The following is an 11,348-nucleotide window of genomic DNA, read 5'->3' on the forward strand; positions in this document are numbered from 1 at the left end:
ACTTGAAAATTTTCCTAACAACAAACTCGTGGCTTTAAGAAGCACTAGGTCAACCCCTTGGAGTTAACATGTCTTTCATCCTACGTGCATGTATATAACTATATATTTGTATACGCACACTAACACGCACAAATAGCATAACAATGCAGCACATAAGGTTCTTTCATGAAATTCAAATACATTGTTGTGTTGAATTCAATGGTCCTTGAAAAATATAAAACTAAGTGCTTCATTGGTCAATACAACTATGTGTTTGAATTTAATTGGAGAACCTAACGGGCAACATCAGAAGAATTATATCTATGTTTTTCCCTTAAGAAAATTGCTCAAGCATAGATGTCAATTTAAAGGCCGTAATAAAGGATCGCACTTAATTTTCAAGTTAAGAGAGGATTGTGAGTGTCACCAACCATCCCCCAGAAAATGACCAGTACAACAGCAATGCCACATATACAACCGCAATGCCAGTAAATGACCAGTACACATACACGCTGCATTAGGTCACCCATATGGCAAAATGATTCCTTGCGCCATTTGCAAATGGTTGGGAACTCCAGTCCCAAGATCAGCCGTCTAAGTCCATGTCTTATTGACCTCCAGCTCACATTGATCTGAAGTTAGACCTAGACTTCAGTATGCCATCCGAGTTGCATCAACTTCATTAGAACTTAAATTTTTCAGGGGATCATGCTGAAACCTCCAAAGCCAAATATACAAACTTTGCTAAAGATGAGCCAATAGATCAATTCAAAAGGAGACAATTCACCATTGACAACACCATCCCAAAGAAATTTTCACGGCTCTAATCATTTTGAGCCTTTCTTTAAATTGTTTATAACTTAAAAATCTAATGGAACAAAAGTAAGATAGCCGTCTGCCACTGCACAATTTTGATTCCAACATCATCCAATGGGAACAATAATACAATTGAAACAATTATTACCTTAACCCCAGAATGAGAATGCTCCAGTTGTGGAGTAATTCAGCACTAGACTCCCAGTGCAAACTAAGTGATGGAAGACTTGCAAACTGGGCATGATGTCCTTCGGCTGAGCCATGGATCAATGCACTGACAACAAAGAAGGGAAAAAAATAAAATAAAAGAAATAGTCAGATGTTTGATGGCTTATTTTATAAGAAAATTTTAATGTTGAGAGTGAGAAGATAATTCCTACATCTTTGTGAAATTTGTGTAAGCATGGGAGATGCCGAATGGTTTCTCCAATAGTTGGAATTTCAAGACAAATTGCACAAGCCTCTTCACTGGTATCAGTCTGACACAGAAAACAGAACAGCGTGAAATAGCAAATAAATCTGCAAATCCTACAAACCAGTGCATGTCCACAGAAAGGGAAAGAACCAGACACACACACCCCTACCTGTACTGCAATTCATATAATTGACAGATAGACCGGACGCGCACACACCCACACCCACACCCACACCCACACCCATACCTGTACTGTTGACTGCGGAAGACAATTAATCTGATTGACAGATGCACCGGCATGATGGTGATTATTATCATCAAGGGCCAACAACATTTCATAATCATTTCTGCAAGAAAATGAAAAAAGGCTAAACTACAAGAAAATAAATATATGCTATGCTTGATAAGAAACAAAACTGGGAAAAAAAAGAGACCTTGGATATGCATTAAACATTAATAAAAAGAAGCAGAAAATATATAATAATTAACAAAGATTACAGTTGATAAAAAAATAAAAAACTCCACCATTACTAAGAATTAATAGGAAAACAACAGGAATTAGAGCATAATTAACAAAGAGAATAAAGTCTTACTCATTAAAATCACGCTGAACTTGAAAGGCGTGATTAGCCATACTCATATCACTAAGGTCCCCAACTGCAGCCTCTAATGCTTCCAATATATCAAGTCTCTGCATGACAAAGCACGAGAGCAATATTAATTTTAAAATGGTCCTTTTCATGTCAATCACAAACCCAACATATCCATCACCACTGTCAGTACAAGTGAGGTAAAAAGAGAATAATTTTTTTTCTTTCGGGATCATTACATATATATAAAAATAATAATAAAAACCAAGTGTAAGAATTCTACTCCAAACCCTATGTGCGTCTCTGTTAACTCCAAACCCAATATTCCATCCAAATGAGTCTTCCTCGTGTAAAACCTAGCAAATAAACACAGCTAGAGAAATATAGCACCTCTTTCTTTAATCCAAAATACCAATGTGGTTCACATCATGAACATTTTGGGGTCCAAAGGGATCCCAAGCACGACTCATGTAGGTTTTCATAACATTTCATTAACCAAGAATCATTGAGGATCCCTATTGTTATGTTAAAATTTGAAATCAGTGTCAAATTTTTTACATGATCAGGGATCACAGTGCATACCATGAAAATTACACCAACGTCCCCTATTACTTAAAATCATAGCACCTTCAACCCTAAGTAAATCTCCATCCTTTAAAAGTAGCAAAAGGCCAATTGAGCAACACTGGGAATTCGGAACCTTATAAGCGCCAAAAACTGTGCATCCTCAAATGTGTCAATGAGCTCTAGCTTATAAATGGTACTCTTCCCTATAAGAGAAAGTTGGAGGATGAGGTCATGGGTTAATGGGAGGAGGAAAATAGAGGAGAGATTGAAATTTGCATTCATTTGGTACGAATGAAAACTAGGAGGATGGAAAACAAAAATGGTTGGCATTTAGAATCCAGCCCGCAATATTTGATCCACCATATTGGTATAATAGTAATTAACAAAAAAAAAAAATCATCACAACTAAGAATAGCCTAAAGGGTATATCCAAACTTTTTAAAGTTTGAGGGACCAAAATCGAGCCTACACCACATATCAAGGACAAAAATATTTTTATTATCCTAAATACCAAATGTGGTTCATGTCCAGAGGTTTTCAGTGCCCAAATAGATCCCAAGTCCTGTAGTGATTTCCATCTTTGAAAATTGAAAAAAGATCCCAACTGCAATTCATGTGGGTTTTCATATTTTTTATTTTATTAAGACTTATTGACGGTCCAAATTGCCATGACTTCAAACTTATAAGATGGAGATTGATGCAATTGCAAATTGACATCAAGGTCAAACTCTTTAGTTTATTATGTAATTGCACCTCCTCCTTTTTCATTAACAAAGATCAAATTGCATCCTAAGTTCCCAACATTAAACTGGAATGCATAATACTTCTAAGTTCACGTCATTGTTAAATAACCTGAAAAGTTCCCAAGAAGGAAAAAAACGAAGAAGTTACAATGACAAGGGGAATATGACAAAAATCAAGGTATCTTCCCTCATCCAAAACTTGGTAGTAGACTCCTAAAATAAAAATCAGTTTCAACATTGGTCCCATATTGGATTCCCTTTTTACCTATTTCTCTTTTTAATAAAACATGTTGAGGGTCCTTTTACAATTTTTTTTACACAGCACAAAAGGATTAAGAATAGTAGTTTACAAATATTTTCTAAAAATTTTATGACCATGGTGTCCCAAAGTTGAATTTCAAACAATGCACACATTTGATCATCCTATACAGCTACACTATAACATATATACCATCAAATAAGTCTATACTAAACTATCAACTATATCACAGAATAATAAATAAATAAACAGGTGGGAACAGAAACAGAAGAAGAAGAGGAGGCGGGGGGGAGAAAGAGAGGTACCATGTCTAAATCCATGTATGAAGGAAAGTGGAGATTCCTTCGACTTGATGACCCTGAAGGAGAATGTCTGGAGATGCGATTTCTCAACTGTGCTATTCTACTAGAGGTGGGAACTCTAGCCTGGGCTCCCATCAACTGTGCTATTCGATTAGAGGTAGGAGCTTGAGCCTGGGTTGCTCTCCTAATTGAAGAGTTATGAGAAGACCGTGACCGAGGTTGTCTAGATGAATGTGTTACTGATGAGCCTCTCTGACAAACATGCAAACCAAAAGAACTGTTAGTGAAAGCTAGTAGAACACTCTGCCAACATACTCTAGCTCAAATGGCTTTTCCTCCTCTTATAACAAGGTGGAGGGTGAGACATGGGATCAAGACCCACCAGGTGTGTGTGCAATTAAGGATTTTTTAAAAGAGAGAGTAATTTACTCCAGCAAATAATTAAAAAAACACCAAGTAATCACATAAAACAGTAACCAAATATGCAATAAAATAGGTGTCATTTTCCAGGGAAAAAATTCATTTGGGAATTTGTATTAACATTATTTTAATCCATCATATCATTTTAGTCAAAAAGCAACATATCAGTCAACATGCTGACACAACCCTTCTTTTGAGTGAAAGCTATCAGTAAGATTACTGCAAAATCAACAGCAAATTTAGTACAGTTAGAACTTTGCAGGCCTCCTCAACAGATCCACAGTATTGAAAGATAATCATCACTCAAGAAGGGCATTAATATATTGCACGATCTTTTCCATATACCTCTAAACAAAGTATAAATAAGTAGGGCCTCCAAGTTTTGTTCTGACCTGCTACACCATCCTCATAATGATAGTTAAATACACAACTCATGCTATCAAGCATCCATACAGGATAGAACCTGTGATCTCACAATGTAGGCTTGAGTGCAAGTCCAAAAATTTATACATTACAGTTACTCATATATTTGGAGGTAAAACCAGTCTCATGCATTTAAAACTTAGCTTGGCTCAGCCAAACTGCAGCCCTTGGTACATTAGATTTGTATTATATTGAAGATATTCACTATCACATGTTAAAATACTATCCATATGAGGTACTGACCAGGCCAGGCCAGGCCAGGGAAGTAAAAAGGCCCGTCATGCTTCATAAATATATACAAACATTTGGACAGGTCCCCCACTTATTTACAAGCCAAGGTATAATTGTGTCGTAGTATTTAGTATTACAACCAACATTAAATGAAGAAACCAGTTAATAATTTCAATCAATTTTCATGATTATTATGTCATAGCAGAGATACAGTGACTAACATGAATCTATGGCATTTCATTTTTTCAGCAAATCATTAAAAATATAGAAGCTCACTCACAGGGTGTGTATCACTGTGACTTCCACCAGAAGCAGAACGGAAAACGTCCCACTCCTGCTGCATCTCCCATGCTACATTTTCATCAATCTGACATAAGATCATAAACAGTGAGACACTTAAAAAAAAAGAGCATCTGATTGGAAGATTTAATCACGTAGAAAAGCATCCATATGAAGGAACCAACCTCATGACCTCCAACCACAGGCATCTCATTATATAGTTGTTCTTGCAGTTCCCGAGCCAACATCTCATCTGCTTCTAGTTGTCTTGCCCTAGCATCTGAGTCATCATTATTCGTGCGGTCTAAATCATGGGAGAGGTTTTGTCTCATTTCAGTTGATAAATCATCGACTTCAATAAGTGGACCCAAACTGCCCCTACGTTGACGAGTCTGGATTCTGGATGATCTTGAATTTGATGGTTCCCCATACGAACCAAGAATCACAATATCTGAGTCATCAGTAACTGATGCAGAGCACTCACCACGATTTCTTGAAGTCAATCTATGTTTCTTTTGCCTTCTACTGAGTGTATTTGGTGCATAATGCGGTCCAGCTATCTGGTCAACCTCAGAGACAATCTCAGCAGCTGTTTGTGCTGCATCACAATCTTTTGCAACATCACATTGAGCCCTGCAGTTTATTCCACTCCCTGTATCCCTTCTCTCTGCTCTGTTTTCATGCTGTTGACTAATAAAATTTTCAACACCATTCATCCCAGAAAGACACCCAGCAGCATCAGACAAAGGATTATCATTTTTCTTGGAACGACTCCGTGTACTTCTCCAACCACGTAATCTTTCAGGCAATGCAAATGCATCTCTACTAGCATTGTTGTGTCCATCAGCTTCTCCATTATCAATCACAGGGCTGCTCCAAAAACATAACAGGCTATAAGGTATCAGAATACAAGTACTTTAAAGACATGACAGGCCATTTTAATCCAACAACAATTGGCAACAATAAAACAGGATCAAAATTTTTAACAATGTCATATTTTCATTTTTTTTTTTCTTGAGCTATTTGAAACTTCTACCAGAGTTAAGAAGATTTTAGTATATGCCAGACCTTTGACAAATTTAGACCAAAGAAACTAAAAATCAATAATTGCAAGAAAATTGGCACAATAAGAACGAATAAAATATCCAAAAAATAAGGCCAATTTCAATAAAGATCTAAAAGTTATTCACAAAACCAACAGTATAATTAAAATCTAAGTGGTAAACCCTCTATGTTCAATGCAAGTACATGCCACTGATGACCATCAAGAGGGCCCATCCTTCAAAATATTTAAAGAAGTGTAACAACTAAGACAGGAATCATAACTACACTGACAGTAAATTGAAGAAGTCAAGAGGAAGCATACAGAAACTAGATTTTTGAGCTAAATGGTCATTAAATAGTGAACACCAATTGTCATGTAGATAAGCATAATAAAAATCATGATGTAAGTTCCCATCAAAGTGCAACAAAGTACAGACCAACATCTCTTAAGGAAAAAGAAAAAAATATGGTAATCAATTTTATATTAATGCAAAAATTACAGGAATGAGCTAATAATGAAGCCATACCAATAAGTATCATGGCACAAGCATAACAAACTCCACAATGATTACTAATTCAAGACAGATCTCAAGACATGATCTTTAGTAATGAAAATTGCACAAAAATCATAATTGAAATTCACAATTACTTCTTTGGGAAATATTCTACAACCAAAAGATCTGCCCCTGAATATAAAATTGACCATAAATAATAAAATAAAAACCCAAATTAAAGACTATTTTTACCCTAAAAGACTCATACTTAGACCATCAAAATTCCATGAGCTTCACTTCAATTGGACTTCACACATGGCCTAAAATGATTTTTGAACAGGAGAAGTTGTAAAGTAATAGCAAATTAATCTTCCATAGCTTCATTAGCAAGTCTAGTAGAGAAACAGCATAACATCTTGTTATAGTGTTCTGCAGCTTGAGAAATTAAGCCAGCGGTATTCTCACTGTTAGGTAAGGTAGTTGAGAGGTCTACTAGAAATAGGGAGAAGAGGTGGGGAAGCATGTGTGTGGAAATCTATCCATCGTGCCTCAAGCAGATCTTTTGCTGCATGAAGGAAATAGTCATGCATTACTTAAATGATTTTTTTCTCTTGAGATCATTACTTATTGGTTTTCTTATATTCCTTCATCTTGATTTCTTCATTTAATATTTTTAAAGAGGTTTTAATGTCAATTTTTTTTTTTTTTTGGGAGGAGGCAGGGGGGGGGGGTTCTGTTTATAAGACCATTTACGTTAGTTTCACTTCTTCACACATTTGTGCCTATGAGAGAGAGAGAACCCTATTCAAATTCAAGATGAACTAGACATCACATGGGACAAATGAAATTCTTCACATTGCTCAGATAAGACAGCATGTTGCGAAAGAAACTTTATATTAATGTTCCCCACTGACCATTTATTATTGTACTAAAAGAAAATTCAACATACTGCAATCAAAGGGACAGAACCAATGGTAAATTATGTCCTATATCAGGTTTCCAAGCTTATGTCAGTGTTTAGAAACAAAAAAATAGTAACAGCCAGTTTAACACATGGAAACATAGCTGCTAAGAAAAGGAACAATGACAAAGAACATCATAATGGTAGTTTCCACTATCCATGAGGGAGGAAAAAAAAGAAGAAGAAGATTGATACAAACCCATGGGTAGAACTCAACCTTGAAGACCAACTCGCAAGGGAAGGTGCCCAAAGCTTATATGCACATGGTTAAGCTTGCACTTAAGCCATGTGGGAAACTTGGATTGTAACATACCACCAAGCTCCTGGCCAACAACCATGATGGCTCACTGTATCAACACTGACCTGATGGTAGCCCTTTCTCTTTTTGGAGGCTCCATTTACCTATCATTTATTCAATGACTTAGCAAGATATTTTAATATAGCCTCTAGGTTGCCCCCTCCGAGGTCCGACTACAAAACCACAATTCATTTAATCTCATCCTCAACAAGTTACGTCCAATTACTCAACATGGTGGTTGGCTTTGATACCAAATGATACAAACCCATAGGTAGAACTCACCATTAAAATTGGCTTGCAAGGGAAGGGTGTCGAAGAGCTTATATTTCACATGGTTAAGCTTTGCACTTAAGCCATGTGGGACCCTTGGATCGTAACAAAAAACCAGGAGAAAACCACTGATTTTGCTGAGGAAACTATCAGAAAGACTAGGAAAAAAAGATATATCAATAGAAGTACCAATAATATTTCATGGTACCCACTAAATTCCCAGGAACTGTTAAAAATCAACTAAAGCTTATCAGATTTATGAATGTGAGATTAGGGGAAAAGAATTATTGCTTAATAACATAAATATAACAATCATTTGGGAGCATCTACATAGGAATGAGCATTGTAAACAATTTACCTGCCAGTTATATGAATAATATTAGCGCCTGACTTGTTTGCTGAAGGAAGATTCATAACACCTTTTCCTTTCACTCTATCACCATTATTGTCTCCAGAAACTATATCACTAATGTTTATCAGAGGAGGACTTTTGGAAACCAAATCAACATTGGAACTGGTACTCTGCTGTTCGGCTAATTGTTTTGCCCTTGTTGCTATATTATGTGGAGAGATACATCCATTGCGAACTAACCTTTTTTGCCCACTGACTCTTGGCATGGTAAGACAATGAACAGGTGTGGACACTTGTTTTTCAGTGGACATAGCTGCCCCTTTTCCATGAGCCAAAGCCAAACTTTTAAATGTATTGTCCTCTAATTTCTCCTTCCCCTTGTAGGCATTGCTGGATGCCTTTGGAGGAACTGGAAGGCAATATGAAGACGAACCGCCAAAAGTTGGTATTTGCTCTTTTCTCTCATCTTCAAATGCATCCAATGGAAAACCGGTTTCGGGTTTTTGGGTGTGACCACTCTGTTCTGTTAAATATAAAGAGGCAGTCCCTTCTTGGAAACCAGATGAATTTGGAGGAAACTTAGTAGACACGCCTTTCCCTTTATCCTTCTTTTCCGTTCCAATGGAATGTCTGCTCCTATGACTAAAGCTTTTGTCTATTGCTGGTCTCCTAAATAAGTGAGCATTCTGGGAAGCATATGAGTTCTGTGGTGGGGAAATAATAATGGGGCTGTTGCAACCCTTAGGTTCATCATCGCTGTGATTCTTTCGAGACCGAAAAACCAATCTTTTATTCTGGAAATTATCATTGGCCAGCCTACCCCTGCCCCTCAATCCATTCATACATTTATCACCCACAAAGTCAGGATTCCTCAAATGACCAGCTAATGATGAATTGCTTTCTCTTCCAGCACTTTCCTTACCAATAATATGATGGGCAGCTAACCTATCAGGGGTGTCAGGAACATCGACTATCTGATCAAAGTCCATTTCATCCATATCCTGCATCATTCAAAAAAAGAATTCAGGCAATCAAATCCAATCAATAAATTCAGCAGACGCTACAACTAACAAGCAACTTTTATACAAAACATCAATCTCTCTAGAGGATCCAAGGACTACATATCAAATGTATTAAAAGGAAAAGTTTCACTTAAAAACACTTAAATGTAGGTTCTAGAATAGCCAATGAGCTCTTGTTCAAATGGCACCTCCTTCACTTATAGGAGTAACCTGGAGAATGAGGTCTTGGGTTCACCACCCATCGGATGCACATGTAACTTATTGATTAAAAATACAAACAAACAAACGTAGACCATCGAATATCAATTACCCATTTCAAAAAATTATAATTTTTTTTTATTATTATATCAATCACTTACAGCCTCAACATTCCAATCAGTACAAGAAAGAAATAATTTCACTTTATATATATTCCCATGATCTGATATCAAGTGAAGAAAATTATATATATATTCATAATCACAGCATGATCAGAAAATAATTCATCTTGGCTACTATAAATAAATAAAACAAAAATAAATAAAATGTAACCGATCATATAAAACATACCCAGATAATAAAAATCACAGAAAATCATTAAGGATCAAGGAATTGGTAAATACATTCTACAACAGCAAAATAAATAAATAAATATATATATATATGAAATTAAAAAATAAAAAACGAATCACCGATTTCAGGTAAAAATATGAAATATAAACATGGAGTGATAAAAAAAATTAAAAAAGGTACCTAATTCAACGAATAAAAAAATTATTAAAAAAAGTATATGAGATAAGAGAGAATCAAGAGAGAGAGAGAGAGAGAGAGAGAGAGAGAGAGAGAGAAGAGAGACCTGATTTAGGTAATTAGGGTTCAAATCCAAAAGAGAGAGAAGACCAGAAGTTGAATTCAGATAGGAAGATTCCCAGGAAGACGAGGATGCACCCATACACTCTCTCTCTATCTCTCTCTCTCTATCTCATTTCTTTTGCTCTCCGTGTGTGTGTGTGAGACTCTCAATGGTGAGAGAGGGCTCACAGGAACTCTGGGTCGGGTCGACTCCCCACTTTGGGTCGGATTCTTTTTCTTTTTAAACTATTGGATTTTGTTAGGTTGGGCTTCGACAGCCCAAACCTATTCAGCCATATACCCCTTAAATATCAGCCCAACCAACCCAATACAAAAAGGTGGGCTGAGCAAATGTACAAGACACATCATTGTCATTTGAGACCACCACTTCATATCACACCCATAGCCTCCCACGCAGCAGGTGTGAAGTTTGTTGTCAAATTCTATAGGCTTGAGAGTCACTTTCTCAAAAGTGGGTCAAGTTTTTATAACAATATTTTAAAAATACTTTTATAACAAATCGACGGTAAGTTTTTACTTTTTTTTTTTTAATTTAAATTCACTATTAAAATCATTTTTTTTGCCTACTAATAACAGCTAATAACAACCTGTCACTTATGATTTGTTTGTGAAAGTGTTGTGAATATTTCTCATAAGTCTAGAGAGAATTTTTTTCGAGAAATGTTACGTCAACGATATTTTCAAAAAAAATTATAAATAGTAAGTTATTATTGGTTCTAATTTAAACCTATCACTGAAATTACTTTTTTGTTCACTATTAAGAATATGTCACTTATGATTTATTGTGAAAGCGTTGTGAACAATAGCATTTCTCTTCTCTTTTTTTTTCACAACTCGGTTAATTTTAATTTTTTTTTCACAACTTGGTTAATTTTAAGTGATTGTCCATTACTCAACAACTTCAACATGTTAACGTGTTTGTTTGGGGAATGATTATAAACTAGCTTTTTGCTTATTTTTTGTACATTTTGTGGTTCGCTCACTACTTTTGTCTAAGTTTTATTTCAAATAATCTAACTTTCAATTTTTTT

The 11,348-nt window shown here is 35.8% G+C and overlaps 1 protein-coding gene across 3 annotated transcripts; it reads right to left on the bottom strand.

The window, feature by feature from the left end:
* Positions 1 to 343: 343 nt before the first annotated feature.
* LOC142624599 (uncharacterized) lies at positions 344 to 10,512 on the bottom strand. Of its 3 annotated transcripts, none has more exons than XR_012842355.1 (10): positions 10,301 to 10,512; positions 8,450 to 9,444; positions 5,210 to 5,894; positions 5,026 to 5,112; positions 3,675 to 3,923; positions 1,804 to 1,901; positions 1,458 to 1,557; positions 1,176 to 1,274; positions 944 to 1,069; positions 344 to 697 (listed from the first exon to the last, which is right to left on the bottom strand). XR_012842355.1 is itself a non-coding variant. In XM_075798244.1 (9 exons), the coding sequence occupies exons 1-9, from the start codon at positions 10,394 to 10,396 to the stop codon at positions 1,007 to 1,009; spliced, it is 2,472 nt and encodes an 823-aa protein (XP_075654359.1). In that variant the 5' UTR covers positions 10,397 to 10,512; the 3' UTR covers positions 344 to 1,006. The 3 variants fall into 3 exon arrangements, 1 of the variants encoding a protein (XP_075654359.1); XR_012842356.1 differs by having other exon boundaries at positions 522 to 656; XM_075798244.1 differs by having other exon boundaries at positions 344 to 1,069.
* Positions 10,513 to 11,348: the final 836 nt, after the last annotated feature.

This window comes from Castanea sativa, chromosome 2 (genome assembly GCF_040712315.1).
Source record: "Castanea sativa cultivar Marrone di Chiusa Pesio chromosome 2, ASM4071231v1".
Lineage (NCBI taxonomy): Eukaryota > Viridiplantae > Streptophyta > Magnoliopsida > Fagales > Fagaceae > Castanea > Castanea sativa.